General features: G+C 39.8%; 1 protein-coding gene across 1 annotated transcript in view; it reads left to right on the top strand.

Annotated features, from left to right (window-relative positions):
- Positions 1 to 645: 645 nt before the first annotated feature.
- Positions 646 to 25346, top strand: part of LOC134635847 (sodium/potassium/calcium exchanger 3) — a 35353-nt gene continuing 10652 nt past the window's right edge. The window contains exons 1-8 of the mRNA XM_063485437.1: positions 646 to 1128; positions 7718 to 7834; positions 19241 to 19317; positions 19494 to 19568; positions 19668 to 19752; positions 20189 to 20292; positions 20753 to 20827; positions 20917 to 20942. Of these exons, the coding sequence (XP_063341507.1) occupies positions 1026 to 1128; positions 7718 to 7834; positions 19241 to 19317; positions 19494 to 19568; positions 19668 to 19752; positions 20189 to 20292; positions 20753 to 20827; positions 20917 to 20942 (662 nt within the window). The 5' untranslated portion in view covers positions 646 to 1025. The remainder of the gene's footprint in view (positions 1129 to 7717; positions 7835 to 19240; positions 19318 to 19493; positions 19569 to 19667; positions 19753 to 20188; positions 20293 to 20752; positions 20828 to 20916; positions 20943 to 25346) is intronic.

Below are 25346 nucleotides of genomic sequence, written 5' to 3'. Positions count from 1 at the left end.
TAATTGAATGTACTGAATATGTGATGTGTTTGTTTCTTCACTTGTTATTATTATAATGTGTTAAATTTGTTGTAACTTCTGCTGCTCTCTTTGCCAGGTCTCTCTTTAAAAAGAGATTTTAATTTCAATTAGACTTTTTACCTGGATAAATAAAGGATAATAATAAAAAAAACAATAATAATAATGCATGGAGGCATTATGGAGTGTTTCACATATATTATGCACTAAGGTCAGGTTATCTTCTGTTTCAAGGTTGTTGGGTTTTTTGGTTTTTTTGCACATTTCAAATTATAAACAAGTACAAGAAAGAAAATATTTAGAGCCGCTTCAAGGTTCCCTGGATGTGAAAGCGATTATTTAAAATACTGTAACGCATTCGGCTCCAGTTTCCATCATTCCCCGCTTTGCACCCCCGTAATTAGGTGAATCAGGTGCGCTCAGCCAATCAGGTGTAGACCGAGCATTGCCCCAGGGGACGTTAAATCATACAGTTCTTCTGGAGAGGTGTCCGTCACACCTTGCAGTGTTTTTGCTTTAATAAGCCACAGCTTGCAGCTCGGAAAAGTGGAGATATCAACCACATGTCATGTGCTCGACATCATCTGCGTTTGTCGTCGCCTGGTGGCCGCACGGGGGAAGCCCACAGCGTGAGTAGACAGGCAGAGTGAAGGCACACAGGGCTCAGAGCATGTCGCCTCCTGTTGCTGCAGCTCACTGTGGGATCTGCTGTCGACCTTTCACACTGTACACATGAAGGCAGAGAGCTTTTTCGCGCCTCTCCTCGCTATGTGCGACCCGGACCTTTGGAGGAGTTTACCAGCAAAACGTCTCCTCTGAGCCTGGAGGGGGGGGATTTTAAAAAACGGGTTTGTCGTTTGCGGGGATTTTCTTTTTCTTTTTTTGACACAACTTGTCAGAGAAGTCGTTCCTGCTACTACTGGTTCGGAGCTGCTTGCGGTGTAAAAGTGTAAAACAAGTAAAAGAGAGCAACAGATGTTTCTGGTGGATATGCGGCCGGCTGAGGAATGAAAGCAGCAGCGAGGCACCGGCGGCCCTTCCAGCGGTTCTGCTGCTGTGGAGTCGGGCTGGTCGCCGTCATTTGGCTCGCGCAGGTCATCCAGGCACCAGGTGAGACCTTAATATAGACACAGAGGCTGAGCGCGCCTACGTGCGTCTACTCCATAAATCCGTACAAATATCAGCTGTAGGATATCTCGTAAGATTGAAATAAAATGTAAAACACATTCTTTCTCTTCACATTCGCAGTATAGTGAATCTGACTTTCCACGCATGTGTGTTGGCTCTCAAGAATGAGAAATGCCGCTGCTGTGCCCACTTAGATGCTGAATTATTATAACCTCGTTCTTATATAAAGATATATGATGATTAATTCTCTGCATCCTGGCAGTGAGGAGGAGAAACCAGAAGGAAATTGTTTAAAAACGCACACACACGCACTTAGATGTGTATAAAGGTAGTGCTTCTCTCAACTAGAGCCACATGAAACTAGTAGAAACGCTGCATAATTCATGTGTTTGTCTTCGAGAAAAAATAAAGATGTATGTATTACATATGTATACCTGTGGCACAGCTGCAGATGCACGTGTGTAGAAATACATGTACATTATTCCAACACTTAATGGTGATGAATAAGTAGGAGAGCAGGCAGGTGCGCACTGGATTGTCAAGTTGAAATCTGCAGCAGGGTCTGTTCACCCTGAGGGAAGGTGACAGTTTGATGATTACATAAAGCAGTGACAAACTGTGGCATGTTTAAATCCAATCACTGCGGATAAGGTCATTTATGGGTTGGGCGTTCAATTTATATTACATCTTCATCTCTGAAGAATTACTGTATACAACAGCGCATGTTTAATTTTTCGGGGCATATTTGCCTTATCCCCAAATAGACCGCCTGCCCTGTTAGTGTCCTCCTGTTCCCAGGCAGTTACCCGAAAGCAGCGAACATGGCTTTCAGTGGACAAAATAAAATGTTGCTAAGTGTTGTTAATTAATAGTTAAATTAATCTAATTTGTCTCGATTTGTTTCTTTTGGCAACATGTGACATAACTCATACTCCCTAGGACTGATGCCTGCAGCCTCCAGGGTAAAATAAACTTACATCTATAAAAGGACATGTAGTGAAGGAAATGTCACATAAGTAATTGGCTTTATAATTTGTGTATACACACACACCTCCATCTTTATGTGCTTCCGTCTCCTTAAAACACAACCCCTCTAAGATTATGCGACACTTCCAATTGCATCAGTAGCCGCTAAGTTAGATGCGTTATTCTCATCTAACAGCATTGCACCTAAAGGCATCACCCCACCCCCTCACCCTTGTCCTCCTCCAGCTCATCATCATCATCCCCTCATCGCCTTTGCTGATGTGATCACTCACTGTCACGCACACTCATCAGCACCAGCAGCACCAACTGCGTCGCACCCCTCCGCCACCCTTTGTGCAGATAAAGATTTGAATAGGTGAACTTTTTGTTCCATGACTAGAGTTTTTTTTTTACCTTTGGGCTTCATCCCAGTAGCACAGGACATCCTTGGTGGAAGAGTGTCCTTCTGAATGAGCCGTGTCATTAATATTTATACTTCACCTTTAAATTATGAGTGTGCCCATCAGCTCTGAAGAGGGTTTCCGAACTGAGACCAAGGCTGCTCAACTTAAAAACATATAAAAGCACAAAGCGCTGGGCAAAGCATGTGTCCTGCTGTTTGTAATGATGACAGGCAGGTTACTCTCACAATAGTTGGAAAATATTACACATACTGTAGCATCCTGAATACCACTGCTCCTATAACCATTTATGGATGTGTAGCTCTGTTACTATCAGTCTGATACTGGGGTGGGGAAAAGAGAAGCTTTACATTAAGGATTGGGAGAATGCATTACAATCCAAAGCAAACTATTGTCAAATGTTTCTGTGCAAAATCATGTTTAGTGTGATTTTTGCCAAAGAAAAAGATTAATGGTAAAATATGTATTGTTTTTAAGCAATGCAAAACACAAGAAACACCCTTCAGACAGACTTCAGACACCAATATTACCACATGAGCATGACACTTCCAACATGGGAGCTCATCTCAGTTTCTGGGAAGATGTAAAAAAGCTTAGCAGGTTTAGTGAACATTAATCTTTTTCACATTTTTCTGTCAACTTTGCAGCAGTAAACATAATATGTAAGCAAAGTACACACACGGCTGTACCAATACTGCTAATTTATATAACCAGCAGACATGAGGCAACTTTGGGATCATTTGGAGCTGTGTTTGTGTCTACCTGATAAAATTCAGCATATATGAGAACTTTTAATAGTACCAAGTTTCTATAAAGTGAAACACATTTTGCCCGTGTTGCTGGGCATCTACCGCACAGATGAACCCACGGCTGATGAGAGCACTGAGAATCAACCAATCAATTTTTTTTAAAGCTGCATAAACCTGACAAAATGCTCAGGAGTCCCTCCACATGAAATCTTCATGCTTTTCCTTAAACATCTGCATGAAGATTAGAGTGACACATCCACGTATGTAGATCTCAAAAGATTGAACAGCTCAAGTATTTGGATCTTTTACGTAAGTAAAGGTAGCAGTACTACAGTGTAAACACAGATAGTAATGTTGCTGCTCACACAAAATAACAGTGACATTTTAGGATAGGAACATTGTGCACACGTCCTGTCGTTGAGGTACTTAGAAAGGTTTGGCACGTGTTCTTCTGTTATAAAAAATACTGTGAAGCTGTGATCATCCATGATTTGTTCCTAACTGTCCGACTCTAAAATGTCTCCATACTTTTTTAAAATTTTCGATTTGGTGTTGTCTGCACTCAGATGTTAATCAAATGTGGCTGAGGTATAATTCAGGTCAAATTTAATGTTTATCAGCTCTTTGTTTAGCGACACAGGACACTTACTAAATGTGCAGTGTGAATGTCAAAGAGACCCAGAGGACTACAGCGTTATCTACGTGGAAACATTGCAGTGTTTCTGTGTAGATAACAGTGTTTCCATGAGAAGATTGGACTGCAGTCCCCCCCCTCCAGACGTTTTACCTGTATTGCTACCTTTTGAGGATTTCACTGTCAGGCACATTTACTACTGCAGACTGCTGTCTGTCTGGCCTTGTGGAAGCAGTGAAGGTGTTTGGGGTTAGATCTCAGGAAGCCAGCCTGTCAGTCATTGTGTGATTGATGGCATCAAATGTCTTGTTTCCGCCAAAGAAGGCGATACTACTAGATTTTCAGAGAGGAAAAGAAGATAGCGTAGGGCCTTGTTCATCTGTATCTTAAATAACACATTGTTGTTTCAAGTCAGACAAAGGGAGGAAAAAAGAAGCTTTAAAGGTTTGTATGGTAGTTAGACCATTAATCCCAGTTTAGCACAAGTTACAAAAAGATTCAGAATATTTGATTTCTTCATCACATTAAGACTAAAAACAAAAATAAACAAAAGAAATCATAAATTATGCTGACATAACTTGCTTGGACCTTCCCACAGTCTGCACTGCCATACAGTGAGTTATGACCAAAATTATGTATTTAAAGGTTATGTGTTTATACTGGGCCATTTCTCAGCAGGATTAAGGTATTTCCATTCAAACACCTCATTTCTTGTTCCATCAACTTTCATCACTGATCAGTCTGGTTCCTCCTTCCTTTATTTACATGTAAATGTTAGGGCCTCTAGCAGACAGTCTTATCTACTGTAACAGTAAAGTTGTCCAAATTTAACACCATTGATCATTAAGGTAAAAAGCACCTTCTGTTGAAAGGTCAGCGTGAAAGTAAACACTGCGTTCTTAATGCGTGGAAAGTGTGTGCATGTGTAATTTCTGTTACTAAACTTGTAACTTCAGGGTTATCTTTAAAAAAACGTTTAAAAAAAATGAAACACTGGAATATTGAGGTTTAGCACCTCAAAACTTTACAATATAGTGCATTGAAAACTGTCCATGTAGTTGGAATGTGAAAATCTAAAGTGATAAATTCAGAAGCTAAATAATTTTTTAATCAGTGTTTGTTTGATTTAATTAGAGCTATAAATACATTTGCTTTTAGTTATATGAATGCTTATATTTAAAGTTATATACGCTCATTGGCCGCTTTGTTAGGTTCACCCATTCAACTGCTTGTTGGCCAATCACATGACACCAACTCAGTGTACTTAGAATCCTTTGAAAAAGAGAAAGTATCCAGCGAGCTGCAGTTCTCTGGGCTAAAATACCCTGTTGATCTCAGAGGTCAGAGGAGAATGACCAGATTAACTCAAATAACTGCTTGTTACAACCAAAGTATGCAGAAGAGCATCTCTGAACACGCAACACATTAAACCTTGAAGCAGCTGGGCTACGGTAAAAGACCACAGCACATGCCACTCATGTCAGCTACAAACAAAAACACTAAGGCTACAACTCACACACAGGCTCACCAAAATTGGACAGCAGAAGATTAGAAAAGTGTTGCATGGTCTGATGAGTCTCAATTTTCTGCTGCCACATTCAGATGGTAGGGTAAACATGAAAACATGGATCTATCCTGCCTTGTATCAACAGTTCGTGCTGCTGGTTGTGGTGTAATGTAGTGGGGAATATTTTCCTATCACACTCTGGGCCCGCTTCTTATTGTTTAAACACCACAGCCTACCAGAGTACTGTTGCTGCACACGTCCATCCCTTTATGACCACAGCGTACCCTCCTGTGTACCATCACGTACAGTGTATATAAGATTTCTTTAGTTACTGGACATTACACCAGCCTAATAAAAGGTCTATTTTTAGTTCATTTGTTTGCATTTGGTACCTCAGCACTCCTACACTCCATAACTCGTGACACTTTTGTTAGACCTGATTGTTTTATGATGTGCGTTTCATGTGATGCCCTAGTGAACTACTTTGCAGGGTAGATTTTGAAGCTTGCTTAATTAATTATTATTGATTTGATGATTTTAAAAGCATACTTTTATAAAGAATTATTGACCATGTACGTCTTTTTTCCTATAATATAAACCTATGTAAAATTCTAGGTTTTTCTTCAAGGTTTATCTAACCTGGGTAATCACCCTTGTGTATCATCCTGTATTCTTCCAGCAAAATAATGCACTGTGTCACTAAGCTCAGATAATCTCAAAGTGGTTTCCTGAACGTGACAATGAGTTCAGTGTACTCAAATGGCCTCCACAGTCACCAGATATTAATCCAATATAGCACCTTTGGGATGTGGAGGAGCAAGCAATGAATAAGCAGCTGTGTGGCCAAAATCTCCGAGGAATGTTTCCAACACCTTGTTGAATCTATTTATGAAGACAAAAGGGAATCCAACCCAATACTAGCGAGGTGTTTCTAATAAAGTGACGAGTGAGTGTATTTTTCCCCACACTGGAAGCTATTGCTTATTCAGTGTTAAAGATAAAACTGATATTTACTTTCTGGTAAGGAGGTGTGACAGTGTTTAGATTAATAAACAGACAAATTAATTAGTTCAACTGTAAACTGCTTTTAAAATATCTACTCTTCAAAACCCAGATATATGATACAGTTAGTCAAACAGCCATGCTGTGTGCAGATCATAGCATGTTGAGATTAGAGGAATAAATATCACATATTTATGTCTCCTTTTTTTAATGAGCTAAAATGTTGGTTTAGGCATTTATAGATGTGTCCCAGTCAGACGTGTGAAACGCGGTACAGAGCCATCTGTGGCAGAAACCTATTTGAATTTCACACGAGGCGAGCTCCTCTTGATACCTCAACATGAAAGCCTTCACGTCTCTTCTCAGCCTCGACCGCTGCCCTCGTGAAATGGGCTCATTGAGCTGTAAGGTACAAAGGGACACGACAGCACCCGGCAATCACGAAATGCATCAGAGGCAGACGCCGAGAGGCCTCATAATAAAAGGACGGCGTGTAGTAGAGAGCGTAATAACTCCCTCGCTATCTTCTCAGCCTGTGGTGGAAAGCTCTCAGTGGGTGGTGGAGAAGGAGATCTGTATATATATTTATATATATATTTTCCATATATATAGATTGTAGAGGCAGATTTATCTGATGGGACTTATTCAGCTGTCGCTCTGCCAAAGCTATAAAAGGAAACCCACACATTTCAACTGTTGAGGAATAAAATACACAACAGAAATAGACACTGTAAAGATTTCAGCACTGATGGCTGAGAAATAGTGAACATGCTGTTATCTCCCACAGACAGAAACACAATGCTACAGTCTGATTTTTTTATTTGTTTGTTTTTTGCTAGACCCCCCAAAAAACCCTCACATTGGAAATTACAGTAAGATTTCTCGTCCAGCTTCCGAACTCGTGATGATGGTGTTGGTAAAAATGAACAGTTTTTAGGCAGCACACACAGCTCTGAGAAATTGCGACAGGTATTTTAATTCAGCTAATTATTTTCGTTATGACCTCTGATTATTTAGTTTTAATTTGGTTTTTTAAAAAATCCAGTAATTGTTACAGCTGATAGATGTAAACCAGCAAGTGTTTGACATTTTTGCTTGAAAAGATCAGTAAGCAGTTTGTCCTGTCGTTGGTTAATTAAAGAAACAATCCATCCACATGCAGTGCAAAACAGTAGTGAGAATAGTTTTTGGTATTCACTCTAAATCAAAGCACCTTCTGAATCTGGAGTCCTGTGAGGCCTGTTCATTTGGCTGCTTTTGCACTAAAATGGCTCGTGTTGTTTTGCAACAGAGACAGAGTCTTTGGGGTTTCAGCCAGGCGTGAATGGTGAGACGCTACAATGGACACGAAGGTTAATGCAGGAGAAGTCAGACAACCAGAGCCTGGATCTGGATCAGCCCCGAGCAGGTGAGTCACCATTCTTTTCCTAAATAGATGCCACTTGTTTCTCCAGGACACACCAGCAAGCTCCACAACACTGTCTGCACTTCCTTCCACTTATTCCACGTAGATAATGCCTTAAAAAAAAACCTATATGCTCTATAACAGTGAATTTTTACATTTCCATAAAACTGAAATAAAACAGTTTTATACACTGAGGCAGTCATTAGTTAGGAATATAGAGAGCAAGCTATGCTGTCTGATTGTGTATGAGGGCGCCCGCCCCACCTGAACAGTGGCCACCTCTGATTCTCCTGCTCCCTGGAATTCCCACTTTTCCACCTGCAGGTGCATATTTGTATTGGCAACTGGATCTCCTAAGATGAAGTAGCAGAGAGCCAAAACTTGTAGGAAGTACAGGTTGTTGGCATTTATTGTAATTTGTTCAAACAAAAACATGGCTTTTCAATGAGCTGTGTGCCAGCACATGATTTTACGCAGCACAGTTCAAGTCATTTGAGACAAATGTTCTCCCAGACCTCTTGGGATGTTACAGTTGTGCTCTGTGTTGAAAGTGTGACCCCCTCTTTTGGTATGGATACTCCCTGATCTTTCAGGTGCAAGTTTGAACCCTGTGTTGAAGTCACAGGAGGTCAGAAGAGGACTTCAAGGAAGCAACCCAAAGTGAAGGCTGTGTATTACTGCAAAAGCCAAATTTATTTGGGGTTATGGATTTTGTTTGGTTATTTATAGGCACAGTCTCTGATCTGATTTATAGTGTGGTTCAGCAGTTATTGCCTGACGGGAGTTCTTATGTATTTGTGTGTGTGCGTGTGTGTGTGTGTGTGTGTGTGTGTATGTGTACGCAGGTAAAAAAAAGAAGTCTACTAGAGATGTGCTTCCTCCCCTGCAGGTGAACTGAAAGGTCACACAGAGTAGGCATTGTGTTTGTTGTCATGAGTGTGTAGTTTGCGTGTCAAGCTCGTGCACTGAAAAGAGGAGATGGATGAAGCCCATAAGAAGACCGGCAGAGTGAAGATCCGATTAGATTTTCTGAGGTAGTCTGTCTCTAACAAATGCCCAGTTACTTTCTTTGCTTCCTTAGCTTTGGTCGGCCCTGAACGCTTCGGATGGATTCAAACTGCCCTTCATGAAATTATTACTGAGACATGCAGCCGCTGAGCAGCCGTAATGGGACTTCTGCTTCTCTGGTTCTCAGGCTGATTAGCTGGCTGGCTGACATGAGCTGCATTCATCACAGCTGACACTTTTATTATTAAAAATTCAGATCGGAGAGGAAATCTCTTCATTGTTGTGCAGGGAGAATAGCACAGAGTAGATAAAATAACACGGCTGCTCAATGAAAAATCTGTTGCCCTTCTGACAGAATACAATTCAGTATCTCTGTATCATTTGCATTCCCTCTATGGCTGTTCTAATATTAGGCTGTCAGTCACAATCCTGTATTGCATGCAAACTGAACAGTTATTGTTGGAAGCTGAGAACAAAATTTCAAGCTTGGTCTTTGGGCAAGTTATGCTAATAATATTCCATGCAAATGGCCTGCCAAGACCACACTCCTCACTAAATGCCACCCAAAAACTGTTCTGCCTAATCTGGATGTGCAGCTTAAAAATAAATAAACACAGTACAGGGACATGAGTATTGGGCAACACCTCTTCATCTTTGAATTCATCTGTCATTGCCACAGGTGTATAGGGTCAAGCACCTGGTTGTGCAGTCTGCCTTCACAAACATTTGCAGAAGAACGAGTTGTTGTAAAGAGCTCACTGAATTTGAGCGTGGTGCTGTAATAGGATGCCACAGTTACAGTTGTGAAATTTCTTCTCTCCTTGCCCGAGAAGTTCAAACGCTCCTCGGGCAATGACATCTGCACAAAACCTGTGCTGACCAGGGGCAAGACTGCTCCTCTGAAGCCATGTTGAAACACCTCTAAGCAGCAATTTGGGAAATTATTTTGAAACAATAATTTAAGATAAAAACAATACCACCAGTCATCGTCTATTTATTTTATAATGTCTCTGCAAATCCACAATAAGTGCAAAATCTCATCTTAAATATACCCGTCAGTATTTATAGCCTCCAGATTGATAGTTCACCATGCCTTCATCCCAGGCTGTCAGAATTAATCAACGCCCCCAGTGGACACGCACCCATCATTTTACATATAAGAAAAAAAAATTAAATTCATTCAAGTTTTTTTTAAACCATTAAAATTGATTTTTTTTTCCTGTGGCGTGATGATGAAAACGGATATACAGGTAAGATACAGGTAGCTCACTGTCCCTCAGTCTGCCACACACCCTCGTCTCTGATGTTACAGTAGAGGTGCTCATACTTCGCACTCCTGAGATAAAATAATGAGACTCAGTGTATCTCCACCCCAGTCCTCAGTTTGGTCTTTGTAACTATTTTGGGGGTTTTTTAATCTGATGACACATGACCTTTATTGAGTTTCTGGCTGCAAACAGATCTCCCTCATTATCTCTTACAAAGGCACAAGTGCACATGGGGAAGGTACTTGGCTGTGCTAATAGACTGGAGACATGAAGATGTAAAAAGGCTGGACAGGTAGTATAAGGCACAGCAGTGAGCACGACCCGAGCCTCAGGTTGCAGTCCTCCTTCTCAGCCGGCCGCTTGACAGCGATTGCATAATCTGGAGTGTGATTAAAAACCTTGCCCTGGACCTCGGGGGATATTATCTCGGGGATTGCACAGTAACGTTCAGCCCTCTGGCTCTCTTTTCATCCCTCTGCTTCTTAGCAAGATGGAGACAGTGTGATCCGGCTTCAGCTGACAAGCCTCGAGGAGACTGTGGTTGCTAGGCAACTGAATGCTAAATTTTGAAACCCAGACAATTCAGTCTTTCAAGCATTAAAAGTGCAAAGAGCTAAAAATAGACAGCTGGCCTCGGGTGGGGGTTTAGGGTTCAAAGAATCCAAACGATGTAAATGAAGTAAATGAAGTAAATGGCTCAGGGTGCGTTGTTGTCGAGGTTTGTTATGTTTGTTTTGGCAAGCAACAGTCGGCTTAGAATAGTATTTTTCCACAGCCATTTTTGGAGAGTTTTTTTTTTTCAAGAGGGAGGAAGTGTTGAGAAAGAAAAACTGGCAGATATTTCAACTCAAATTGTCTTCGAATGGTCCTGGACTGTTATCAGGGCGCTTACATTATACAGTCGCTAATGAAACTGGAGAAGAAGCTTTGCAAAACAGCAGATATGGTTCCTTGTTCCAGTTCATCTTCTGTCCATTAAATACTCAGCGTTTTAGGGCTGAAAGTATGTTTATCACACTCTCCTTTAAAAGGAGCTGTTTATGTCTCAAATCAAATTTGCATGTATCCCTTCAAGTCTGCAGAGCCATTTATCCATCTGGAGTGCTCTTGAAGTTGCTCAGTTTTGGAGATGTTGACTGCAAGAAAGTTGTCTCCTTACTATTAAATATATTTAAACTTGGTAGATACTTACAGGCATATATATACATTCTCACATGAATACTGTGTAAGTATATTCGATTGTACTTAATTACACCCACAACTGCTTACTTATATACATACTTAATTACTTACATACTTACTGGCATATATAATGGATTAATAGCTTACTTACATGCTTACTTACACAGATACATACATAGTTAGATGCATACTTACATATTTAAAAGCCTACTTACATACATAAATGGATGCTTGCATACTTGCTGAAATACATACTTAACCCTTTGAAGCCTGAACCAGGAAATAATAATTCTAATTTTTTTAATTCTAGTTTAAAAAATATATATGAATGAGTTTTCATTTGTAGTATATTTGCTACATCAGGCATTTTTTGACGTACTGTAAAACGTAGTGTGTACACGTACAATGTATGTTGGTTTTTGGGGAAGAAAAAAACCACATTGATGATAGAAGTGTCATGAAGTCTCAGAAACACACAAAAAACCCATGTATCAAATATGGTGTACTTGGCTTTAAAGGGTTATTTTCTTACTTACATATTACATATAGTGACATACTTACTTATTTGCTTGTTTACTTACTTCCCTAATGTCAAGAAAAGGTATTACATTTCCTTTCATAAAATCAGTACCTACCTAGTACCTAAAAAAAATCAAACACTCAGTCCTTGTTGGTAGCAGCTTTGTGTCTTTGTACTGAGCTACAATCACCAACCATAGGAAGTGTGCAGTGAGCTAACAGTGTTGCTCAGCTCAGAGGAACTCACAGGGCTCTAGACTAATCTTTTGCCACGGTTGCACTTGTGTGCCTAACTTTTTTTCTTAGGTGCACCAGCACAAAAGTTAGGTGCACCCAAATTTATCAACTGCATTGCTTAACCCTACTGTTTTACATGTTCACTTTTTTTTTTAAATTGCTGTCCTTACAGACAACATTGATTTGTAAATGATTAACTAACAATCTTGTCAACACAAAGTTCTTTATTTGGAGCACAGCTCTAAAAGAAAGATAAGTTACTCAAAAGGTGCTTGTGCTTAAAGTGCTTTGGCAGTCTTTGGCAATATTGTAGACAGTATTAAACTTAATCATCATCTCTGCCTCCTCTGACGACCTGTTTGCTGCTGCCTGCCGCTCAAAGGCAGTGGGGAGAGGGGACACGTGGGCAGTGCATTTAATGCGGTATATAATGTGTTTTCTGGATACACTGTGCTTTTTCAGCGTTCAGAGGTTGATGACTCCGTGTCAGAGCACTGGCTATGAATTTCAGACTGATCAGGCCTTAACTTAATGAAAAAGTTATCAATCGTTCTTTTCATCTTTTCACATTACCCACAGCTAGCCTAGGCCCACTTCTGTCGGGCCTAGGCTACTCACTAGGGCTGGATATCGTCACTGATTTCTATAATCCATTCAATTCCAATTCACAAGGTCCTGATTTGATTCAATTTTGCCTCAGACAGTCAGAAATATTATAATTCTGATCATTTATTACTACTGATACACGTGAGACTTCATCAGAGCATCACTGCAGATGCCTTTGTGTCAAAGTAACTGAGGATAAAACACAGCAAACCATGAAGGAGATTTCCCTGGCCTGGCTTTTTATACCAGATAACCGCAGAAATGAGGCTTTCTTGTCGGAGGTCATTTTTGGAAAACAAAAAACAAAAAAGAAAACAGCGGCCGACAGCACTGTACATGACTTGTGTGTAATAAGCGAAGAAATAATGCAGAAAACCGAGATTTTAGATGGGAAACTGTTCTTGAAGTACACTGAGAGAGAGTAAGAGCTGTGCAGGAAGTGTGATTTTTATTGTGGTGGAAGCAAAACAGCATAAGTAAGAGGGAATTCATGACGATGTTTCTCAAATGTGAAGCGTAGTTTAGATCTTCTTTTGCTGCTGGTTCAGTGAATTTTGGTTGGAGTGACAAAACCTGCAGCATCAGAATGTAGCGCAAAAAAAGATGTAAACACAAAGCGAGGACCCGACGCATCAGAATCTGTGAGCTTTCAGCTTGCAGCCCCGACGGCATGTCCGCGTACGTGCCATCGGGTGAGAAAGCTGACATCTCACTAATTCTGATGCGTCGAGTCAGCGCTTTGTTTTTACGTCTGCAGAATCCGTTTACCCGCTCTCATTTGCTGTTTTTGCTGTTTGGTGGTTGTTGAAATAGTTTTGTGAGCTTTAACCTGAGATTCTGGCGTTTCTGGCAAAATACATTTATATTTAAAAGTTGATTCAGGATTTAATGAATCGATATCGCTTTATTCAAGCTACTCACCTCTCTCTATCCACCTCCACTTACAAACGAACACTAATGTAAGACTACAAGACTATCTGGACCGCGGCCAATCAGAGAGGTCCCACCCCTGACTATCTCTGATTTGTTTAGACCACGATATGGGTACAATGTGTGTCTGTTGTTGACCACACGGAGACTTTCAGAGTTGCGGAGACTAGGTGCGACCTAGGATTTTTTTTAGTCGCATCATTGAGAAATTAGGTCGCATATGCGGCCAAATTGCTTGCACTCTAGAGCCGTCTTTGCATCCTGTCACAAACACATGCCTCCCATAGATAGATGCTGAGTTCTTCACAGTGATGTGGTTGGCTGGTATAGTAGTGCGGAAAGAAAATGGTTCATATATGAAACTGCTTACGTAAAGGTTTTACATTTTAGTCTTTGCTGCAGTTTCTCAAACACTTTTTGATGGTTTGAGTACCACAATGTGAATACCTTTTACTTTTACTGTAGAGAAGCAAAGGCCACCATCTCTATGCCATGGACTTTTAAAATTAGTGATTAATTTGACGTTTTGTGTTTCTCCTTTGAATTTATTGTCTTGCTAATGATGTATCGTGTTGTAGTTTTATTGAGTGAACGTACACCCCACAGTTTTCTTTTGTTCTCTGCTATCAGAACAGCGTAAAATGATGTTCAGTGTTTATTGATGCGAAAGGTGGTTGTTGGAGCTTGAAGGGCTGCTGCTGTTTCATCAGCTTTGCATTCAATCTGCCTCAAAGGAAAGGGAATCAAAGAACAAATGCATAATTGAATTTACACTACACACCTGGATAAAATATTTATTTTTCTGATTCCTCATGAAAAATGCAGCTGTTTTGCAGAGTTCTCTCTCTCGCTCTCTCTTTGTTTGTGTGTGTGTGTGTGTGTGTGAGAGAGAGAGCGAGCAAGAGACTATATGCCAGCGCCAGTCTGGTTGGTGCATGATATGACTTTACTCGATATGCTTGTCAATACCGTAGCTTGACTCCAGGACGCCCTGCAGACTTACAGATCGATAACATTATCCTATACCGCCCACTGTCCATCCATCGACTCCGCTGAAGCTCCATGGAGATTTGCGTTTTAAAACCTTGTGCAGAATTTGCTCGGCACTGACTTTATGCTTCAAGATCTAATCTGCAGCATGACCTGTTTTTGATCTGGAGCGAGATAAAATACACATTCAAGAAACAATCTGTCCTCTCACACTGCAGATTTAAAAATAGACTAAGGTTGTCATCTGATGTCATTATGCTGTAAAGTAGCAACTGGTTGATTCGTCCATTCAGTTTGAAATGGAAACATTCTTTTATAATGGCTATAAGTCTTGTGGAGAACTCAACTAAAAGCTAATAAAGTTTTATGCTGTAGATATTCAGTGCGTTGAGGATGAAAGCAGACACATTAGGGTCAACTTGCACTTGTTTCTTTACAAACATGCTAAACTATACCACCTGGTTTTTATTGTGCTTTAGAGTTAATCTTTAAAATATATGTGCTGACCTTTTTCTTTAGCGACTTTTTTTCGGCTACAAATGATTACTATTTTCCTTTTATACCAATCTCACTCTGACAAACTTCAACAAAGCAAAAAATACAACAGCAACTGTCACTTTAAGGTCAACATAAATCTCACATCTGCTGGATAGTCTAGAGCACACAAAGATTGATGAGTAGATTCATGGCACACAATCAGAGCGTACACCTGTCAGCCACAAGATTAAAACCACCAGTTTTATAGTGTTCAGCCAGATTAGCTACGGGAACCTCTGGGGGTGGGGCGGGTGGGATACCAGATCTACCAGTTCTTTGGGGTTCTGTGCCAGCCATGTGTGGCCAGGAGGTTAGACACACACTCATAGACCTGGCTAATGATGATATTCTTGGTAGTGGGAAAAAACGACAAAAGAGAACATATATTTCTTTTCCACCCCAGTGGCCATCCCAAAAAAATGATCTGACTCTGCTGGTGCCGCCCTGCTCTGTCAGCAGTTTGTAGTGTGATGGGGCACATTGTCCTACGAGAGAAGGCTGCTGCCATCAGGGAGCACCATTTGGGTGTTTTGCTGGTTAGTAAAAGTAAGATCCATGTAGATGCCCAAACCCAAAGTCTGAAGTTGCTGCTCATCTGTGGTGTATATAACAGGGGAAAAAATCCTTTGGAAAAAAAGGTTTTAGGACTTGAATGACCAGCATGTCATTAAGTTATTGTTAGGCTTGAATTTGAGTTCTGTCAGCGTACATAGCTCATCTAAATCCTCAGTTGTGTTTTATGTTTTTAAATCTATGTATTTGTATTTATACTGAAATTTGAATTGTCCACCCATAGCATATCATTTGCATTTGTGCATCTGAAAGTAGAGAAATGTTTTGTTGATATGAGCAGTTTTTAATTTGCACATAATCTAAATGATACTCGTCATCTGAAATTTCTAATTGCCACAGATCTTTGAAACACGTTTGGCGATTAAACACATTTTTGTCATTAAATTGTATCCAGTACAACATATATTTATTTTTTTATAGAATGTATTGATCCCTGTTAATATTTGGGAATGATTTGTTTCTTGATGCATCCTCTTTTGGGCTAGTGGAAAGAAAATGTCCAAAATACACATTTAAGTTTTTATTTTACAATTTATCGCTTGGATTTTATAGAAATAGATGCATACTCAAGGAGATACCTCACTTTATGAAAACATCCTAAATCAAATAGTTATTTATTAATGTTAGTAATATGGTAATGACTTTTTTCCGGTAAAAATGTATATTTTTTTGTACTTTAGAAACATCTTTGTGAGGCACAAATAGTAAGGAAATTTGTTGCAGGGTTATTTCTTTGTTGTAGCAATGCTCCTTGGCAATAAATATCATACCGTTGGAACGCCTGTTCATTTCCCTTTAAATTGAGCCACTTTTGTAAGGAAAATGCATTTATGGGTTGAGCAGCAGAGTTGAGCGTGAGGGTTACGCCCATGAAAAACTTGGCAAATCTTCTCTGTCAGTGCCAAACTGCTTATTCTGCTGTTGACTCTTAATTGGTGTCATGTTTATTTAAGAATCTTCACCAGCTTGAAGTTCCCCTGTGGCACAGGCCCTTTTTTAAAACAGTCAGACATAGTATGCTTGGAGCAAGACACCAACTAACCACAGAGTCCATGCTCACAGGTGCTGACAATCAGACACTTGATTGGAGCCTGATTGTCAGCACCTGTGGTACCAAAAGCTCAAAAGAAGTGTCAATAGCGGAATAAGCTGAAGGTTTGGTGAGTTTTTTATGGGCAAAACCCACATGCTCAACTCTGCTGCTCAACCCACAAATGTGGCTCTGTTTAAGAGGAAATAAACTTCCCAACCGTATAAGATTTATTACCAAGATGCATTTTTACAACAAAGAAATAATCAGCCAAACACAAATCTCCTTACTTTTTATACTATGTTTATGTACCAGACTTTACAGTTTCATTCATGTTTGTATTCTGAAGGTTTTAGCTAAAAGAGTTTGTCTAGATATCAGTCAGTTTGATTTATAGAACATTTTATCCCTAAAGACATGGCTATTGACAGTATTTTCAGATTTGACATATTTACACCGTGTTTAATACCCCGCTTTTAAAAACCCTTTGGATCTAATATGCCAACAAAATGTAACAAACTACCAACCCACTACATTTCTGTTTAGCAAAAAGGAATAAGTTAAATTTATACCCTACTTAGCTGTAAAGTATTACGAAAGCTGTTTGGTTGTGCTAGTTCAGGCTGTGAAGAAGTCCTTCCTGTCAGCAGTACAATGCATACTCGTGTTTCTGACAGTCTGTCACTTTACCAGCAACCACACAGCGAACTGAACAGATCTGAAGAGAGTCTCTTCTTTAGCAGTACTGCTTGTGGAGGAGTGCAACAAAGATAAGTGAGCTGCTGTGAACACTGTGACAGACAGAACTGGATCAGAGGTGAATGAGCTGTGGGAGCTTCTTGTGATTCTGGCAATAAAAAACACTGAGCCCAGAGAAATGATATATAGACTATATATATTCTCAGAGTAACCACACACCAGCACTGCTGTCCACATGTTCCCGAGTGATTAGTAAACTTGTGACTTTACTGCTCTGACGGCGCAGCTGGCTCAAATCCCCTGATTGGGAAAGTTGCAGATGTGCGATCATCTTCGACCCTCTGGTGTTTCCGTTTGTGGCCTTGCACTGTGAGACCACAGTGTAAGACTCTTGGCAAAAGCACATTCAGCAACCTTGAGGAAGCCAGTAGACTGTTTGTGTCTCTGTGTATCTGTGTGCCGTGCCCCCCCCCCTCGCTCTCTCAGACCTCTCCTGAGGGTTTGTTAGGAAAAATAAATATTTTTAGACATTACAGTCCAGAGCTGCTGTCACTTTTTTTTTTCTTTCCTTTTTTCATAAACCCTAACCATGGGAAACACATATTCACCTCCCCTTTTCTCACTGCTCACTCAGTTGCCTTGCCTATGGCTTCCTCCTGCCACCCATCAAAAAAAGCTGCCCCCAGGGAGCAGGTTGCCATAGTAACTACCTTCACCAGAGCAACCCCTCAAAGGGTCCATCTGAGCTACATGTTGAAGCCCCTTCGTTTCCATCCTAACCTGAGAGTTTTTGTGTTAGAAGTCCTCCAGAGTAAAGAAGGCGGACGAAATACAGCACACATGTCCGACAGCTGACAGGCCGCTTGAGAAGGTGCATGAGGAGCTGCTTCAAATCCAGCCTCTTTCATTTGTGAGATTGGGTGACAGAAAGTTTACGTGCTAAGCCTTGACAGTTTATTGGACGAGCTGTGCCCCGCAGTAACAGCTGGACCACAAAGGAGCTTTTTTACCTCAGCCCGTCCACAAACTCATCTCGACTCTTAAAAACGATGCACAAGAAGCAGTTCGTGGCACAACAGCAAAAATGCGGAAACGTCACTGCACAAACATTTATTTTTTCAAACTGAACAAATTTCTGTCCCCCTCCTCGGGACCATATGGCCTCCTCCTCCTCTCGATCTCTACCGCAGCAGAGTCAAAGATCAAATCTCATATCCCTGATCACAGGGGACCCTCTTTTAATCCATGCAATCTGTTGTTCGGTTTCCATGCAGCCGAGGTGCAGCGTGTATCGTGGCGGCTACGCTGTGCTTATTGTGTGCTTGTCGACCCGCTGTTGTCTCACAGAGCAGAAGGGCTATTAATAGCTTCACGCTCCCCAGTAGTTTACATTCATCCAGCTCGGCTCAGAGTTGTAAATTGGAGCTGTACCACACACTCAAGGCTTTCTTTCGCAGTGTCGAGGGAACAGAGGGGAGCTAAGCTGTCATTAACAGTTCTTTTTTTTCCCTTTTTTTTCTTTAAACTCGAGGGAGGACAGGAAGCAGCTGCCAGTTTCACTTCCACCTCACTTCCTGTCTCATTTGTCACTGCAAAACGAACACTGCGTCTTTGTGATGCTGCAGTTTGTAGCTTGTCTGTCAGAGATCTCACCTGAAATTGGTGATGATGATGATGATGATAAAAATTATATATTCATTTAAAACGTGTTTACAAATGATGATTAATAAAAATAGAGTCTTCTGGGGGTTTTTCTTTCTGTTTTTTGTTTTGTTTGCAGGTTTCAGTTTTTAGTTGGCATTTATTTAATAAAATGTGTGTACCTTGCAGCCATCCATGAGTTTCCAGAGGACATCTTCACCAAGGAGCAGAGGAAGAATGGGGCTGTGTGTCTCCATGCACTCTGTGTGAGTATTTCTTGCAATGTTGCCTCAAATCTACACATTTTTCCTCTCCATTTATAACCCTGAGTCATAATGCTGACACCTGACATCATTACAGAATAAACGCACACAACAGGACGACATATATAGCTGGTTTATGTTATGTAAAGGCAAAGTGTGTATGGGTCCCTCTCTTCCAGGCCATCTACATGTTCTACGCTCTGGCAATTGTCTGTGATGACTACTTTGTTCCTTCCCTTGAGAAAATATCTGAGGTGAGGAAAACCAGCCCCAGCTGGCCTTCAGATATAAATTTATTATTTTAAAATATTATTATCGGACTATTCAAACTGTTTTTAAATTTAATTTTCCAGAACCTTCAGCTCAGTGAAGATGTAGCCGGGGCCACATTTATGGCTGCTGGAAGCTCAGCTCCAGAGCTTTTCACCTCTCTCATTGGTTAGTAACCCAGCTAGTCTTAACCAAGTAGCAGCTCTTTCCATTCAGGGAGAGCATGTCAACACTTGTTTTCACTGCTTGTCATCAGATTAAATGAGAAAAAGTGATGTTTGTCAGCAGACAGTGCCAAAACCTGGTGAAGTGGAGCATGGGTAAAAGAATTGCTTAACTTTCAAAATAAAGCAAAGCTTTTGGGAGAGGATTGGCTCTCTTCAATGCTCTCGTGGTTTCAAAGGTCCTGATCTAAGTAGGTACCGGACATATCCAGGAGATGTCAGCAGAGTCCAGTTTAAAGCGGCACAATGATTTTTCTTAGTAGATCATATTTTAGCTTGTCGATTCTCATCTGGGGTTTACAAGCATAAATAGCCCCTAAAAACACAGAATTACAGACAGATTTTATCTGACGTCAGACAAATCCTCTGCACTTTTTCAGGTGTCTTCATCACTAAAGGGGACGTTGGCGTCGGCACAATCGTGGGCTCAGCTGTCTTCAACATCCTGGTCATAATTGGTTTGAGTGGAATCTTTGCAGGCCAGGTAGATTAAACTTGTGACTCTTACTCACATCTTACTGCCAGATGTTTGTCACATGTGGTGTAACTTCTCTTTTTCCATGCTTGTTTAAAGGGAAACTGTTATGCTTTTAGATATTGCTACAGTGGTGATGTGTTTGTTAAACATTATTAAAGTTTCAAATGAGTTCAGTTTATGTGAAAGTAATCCCCGACTTCAGACTGCTTTAAAGGCTCGGTCTTCCACAGTTTTTTCCACTCCACTGCCAAACAGAAGGGTTTAGTGTGAGCGTGGTCATCTCAGGACAAAGCAACTTATCAAACTGGTGTAAAGAACCTTCATTTAATCTGGCTTTGAAATGGAAAATTGGCAAATGTTATTAATAAAATTTAATAGAAGATGTTGCAATAGAAGAAACCTGTTCATGCGCAGCTCTGAATAATGAATAATAAAATATTGTAACACTGGTATCTGTTCTCCACAGACGGTGGTTCTGACATGGTGGTCTCTCTTTAGAGATTCCTCCTACTACATCCTGTCAGTACTGACTCTCATCATGGTGAGATACACATTCAAACAATAAAGAGTAGTTCCTCTGGGCTCCCTGTCATCCTTTTTGCTTTTAAACCGTCTTTTCTTTCTCCTTAGGTGATCTATGATGCCACAGTCGTCTGGTGAGTCCACACAGCTTTTTCATTTTTAAAGGTTGTTTTAAGAAATTTTCAACTCCCTGTTTTTGTGTGTGAGCCAGTACTTTACACTGTTTTCACTGCTTGTATAAATGAGCTTAGTTTGACCTTTGAGACTCGGCGTGGTTAAAGTCTGTCAGGAATCGGATTAAATGGGTTGGATTGCAACAGGAGCTGACGTTCCTGTTGACATGATTTTATTCCTCGTTTGTGGTTTACTGATGACGAGAATTGTAAATGTCACAAAAAATGAATTTAAAGCGCATTCTTTCATGCTCTAAATGATGTCACAACCTCATTCCTCAAGTGATTTGTATTACTTTTTATTATTAATAATGGCAGCGTTCTAGCTGTGATAGCGGACCATGGTAAATATGTTTCTGATTTATTCTTGAAAAATAGTAACATCTGAACAAATATTTCTAATCAGAGGCAGGAAAGGAAAATGTTAGTAAATTAATTTTGATTGATTTCTTTTGGAGGTTTATGCCATCAGTGGCACTCATTTCAGTCATTTGCAGCTTAGTTGTAAGATTGATTTGAGACTGGTTGTTAGATTGATTTCTTTTGTGTAACTCTTCCTTTACGGCTGTTTTTTTCCCGCTCTGGATGCCTTCTTCACTTCTCTTCCCGAGACCTTTAAAGTAAAAGAGCTTTCCATTGTTCGCCGTGTTGGGATTTTATTGAAAGGGTAGATTTATTCAAGGATCTAATGTCCACTGTGGCGCTGAATTCCTTTGTGATATATAGCAGGCTGTTTATTGAGTCCCAAACCGAGGCAATCTTGGTGTATTTCACCTCACCGCTGTTTGCAGCGGCGTCTTTTATTGTCAGTCCTGTTTGTTGGTACGGATTGTATTTGAACTTGTTCACTGGCATCCTAGTGCTCAAAGTAGTTCAGAAAGGACAGAGCAGACTGCAGCACACTGAACTTATTGTGCTCTCTGTGTCCATTTCACTGTTGTCAGTCATAGCTTTATTTATTCGTAAATCAGGGAAAGTAGAAGTAACTTTATCAAATATAAAATAATTAACTGTTGTCCTTCTCAATTAAACAAACTGGGTTTAATTAAGGATGCTATATGCTGGGAATGTAAGACAAAAAGAGGCACTTATGTGCATGCATGCGAGTGTGCTAAAGTTTTTCTGTTTTGAAGACATCTTTACGATTGTATGGGCCAATGGTTGAAGTGTGATTTGCCTAGATCACCAACACTGTGTCTCCTTGGAGACAGTGGTGTCATGCCACAGCTGAATAAGTATGCAGCGGGCCTATTGAGGGTCGGTTTAGGGATTTGTGCCTGACTAATTCTCAGGTTTTGGAAAGAATCTCAAACTGTGACAGTGAAAATGTGGCAGTGATGTTGAGAAGTGATGTTGTGAAGGCTTAGCTGTAAAAAATAGAGATGGCCAAGGAGCAATGGGACAGTTTCAGTGAATTCATATTCAAAGACAAAGAGAAAACTAATGGTGTGCGAATCGATATTGAAATATCGATTCTTCCGATACCAGTAATTTATGTTCTAGAATCGATTCTCATATTAAAATATCAATATTTTAGTACTCTGGGGTAAATTTGTAGTTTTTCCCATTAAAAGGAACGCAGTGGAAAGAAACTATATCATTCGGCTGTATAAATGTGTCGCAGCCCCTGGCGTGTGCACTCACAACAATGGCTGAGCGTAAACGGAGTCATGTGTGGACGTTACCTCCACAAACAGCCAAGACGCGGTTTGCGATACATGTGGCAAGACCACTAACCTCGTCAAACACCTCAGAGTAAATCATATCACAGAATATGATGAGCTTATGTTGAGGCGAACTGAAGAGGAGAAGAGGGACAGGTGCTGCTAGGGCGAGACAGACGTCCCTCGCGGAGTCCTTTAGTGCTGCAGGCAGGCAACATGCTCAAATAGCGCACAACTTCAGGTTTTTTATTTCTATATGATTATTCTGCATTATTAAGCAATGAGAAAAAGTAGTCTGATGTCCTGTAATCATTATGAAGCTATATTATTATTACAATTACATAATGCAATTATATATTGTATTATGAAATACAATGAAACATTAAGTTTTTGTACAAAGTATCGGTATCGGATCAGTATCGTCGATACCACCCTGAATTTTACTTGGTATCGGATTGGAAAGGAAATCAGTGGTATCGCACATAACTAGAGAAAACATGCATAACCTGAAGTGAACTGGACAGTGTGTACTAGACGTTTAGCTGCTTATTTTACAAATTGCTTTGTATGACTCACTCTGTGTCAGTGTTTCTGAACTGCCTTGTTTTGTGTTGATGTTTTTATATATATTTCAACTACATTTATATCCCTATATAAAAAATCATTCACAAAACACTTCACTTCTCTTTGACCTTTATGGGAAAAAGCCATGAGGTCAAGGAAAGATATGAAGGGGAATTCATAAGGACTTAGCAAAAGAGAAATGCAGTGTCAGGATGACTAATGGCAGGCTTTTTAAATGCATTTTTTAAAGGATTTATATTCAAATTTTTATATATAAAGTGAAATGCAGTGCTTATAAAACTGAGATTAGTTGCTCGTCTTCTCTACTTATATGTTCTTGTACTTTATTTTGTACACATTTTTTTTTATCCAAGTTACGATCTTCTCCACCTTCATGTTGTAATGTTCATAGCTCATGTGTGGGTTTAAGAACCTGTTGAAGGTTCAGATTGAAAACATTTTTATTAGTTTCGAGAAAGTTAATTCACTTTATCCAGATTTAATGTTTTCAGTGGGAGAAACTTTTCATCGCTCAACTAAGAAGCAGAAGCTGCAGTCACGTGAACAGAATTAACTTTATCAGGGTTTCTTTCCCTGGATTAGTGAGCATGCATTGGGACATATCAGCAGAGTATGGCAATGGAAATGGAAAATAGGTTGGATGTTTGTTTGCACACTCCATCACTTTGGATTGCAATTTAATAAATGATGCCCAAGTGTCTCCTCTGCTAAAGGAGGCATTACAGGAAGCACTGAAGTACCCCTTCTTAGTATTTAGAAGATCTGCTACTGTCATGGCCCCTGTCCAGATGCTTCTGGGATACCTCACTGAGTTTGGAATCTCTCTGAGCAAAACTGACTACTCAACCACAAACTATAAGAGACTATAAGAAGTTGGTTTAGAGCGCTCCTATGTTACTGAGTTCAAATGACAGTCTGTAGGTAAAATCTGAATGATAATGGACTTTAAAGCCATGTTTTTGGTGGTTTCTGGTAATTCAGAGGTTCAGAAGACAAAGGTGACTTTCATTATGAGCAGTGTTGGAAATGAATAAAAGCCTGAATTTACAGTTAAACATTTAAATTTGCAAAATTCTCATAAATAAATAAGTTTATACATTTATGAATAAATAAATAAATAAATTAAAGTTATAAATATTCAAACAAAAGGGGGAAACATAAAAGATAAATGTGTCCCACATTTCTATCTTTAAAAAAAGATTTAATAAATAAATAAATTTCTTTTGTAAGCTACCAAAGACTGAACTGCTACACTGTGACAGAGTGAAACTGTGAATAAAAGGTGACCAAAGAAGAACACAAACCAAGCAGTGAAGAGGAGGAAGTGTGGTCAAGAGAGCTGGATAGATTTAAAGTTAAATAAACAGCTGTTTCTGTTTAATCAAATTATCCTAACTAAACAAAGCGATCTGGGGTCATTCTCAATTTATCAAGAGACTTTTCACGCTGAGGAAAACAAAAATTCCAGGTAAGGCACACTTCTTATTAGGAATTCTGGAGAGTTTGAGGTCAATACTGTCATTAGTTTTCTAAAAAAAAAAAAAAAAAAAAAAGAAGAAGAAGAAGAACTTGGGGATGGGGATGAAAGTAGGAGTGATTATAGATGCTTTCATAGCATTTTATTCAGCAGGGATATTTAAATTCCATCATAAAAAATGGCTCAACTGCTTGAATTTGGTCCTCGGTTTTTAATATCACTTAATATCTAAGACTGTGGCTCTGATAATATGGACTCCCTGGAGTGTAGTTAACATAGAAAGTTTGAAATCTGTATGTGGCATCTCTGACAGCGGTTTTTGAGGTCTGTAGAAACATTTATTACAGCTTGAGATTTTTTTTAAAGAGTTTAAAACAAGTGAAGGATTTCAGGGATATTAAAGCTTGAATAAAACACACACAACATTTTCATCTGAAAATAGTGTGATAGTCCTCCTCGGGTAAGAAATCTCTCTTTTTCAAAGTTTCCATAAATATTATATGAAGTATTTGTAAAGGTGTTTGCTCCATCATTTTCCCAATATGAATAAAAAAAAAAAATAGTCACGTTATTGTTCACATTTGAAATACAGATGGAATAGCCCCCCAGAAAAATGCAGTGTGCAGCATTACGAGCTCA

Source organism: Pelmatolapia mariae, linkage group LG10_11, assembly GCF_036321145.2.
Source record: "Pelmatolapia mariae isolate MD_Pm_ZW linkage group LG10_11, Pm_UMD_F_2, whole genome shotgun sequence".
NCBI lineage: Eukaryota > Metazoa > Chordata > Actinopteri > Cichliformes > Cichlidae > Pelmatolapia > Pelmatolapia mariae.
The sequence above is the reverse complement of the archived record's forward strand: the minus strand, read 5'-3'. Positions and strand labels throughout refer to the sequence as shown.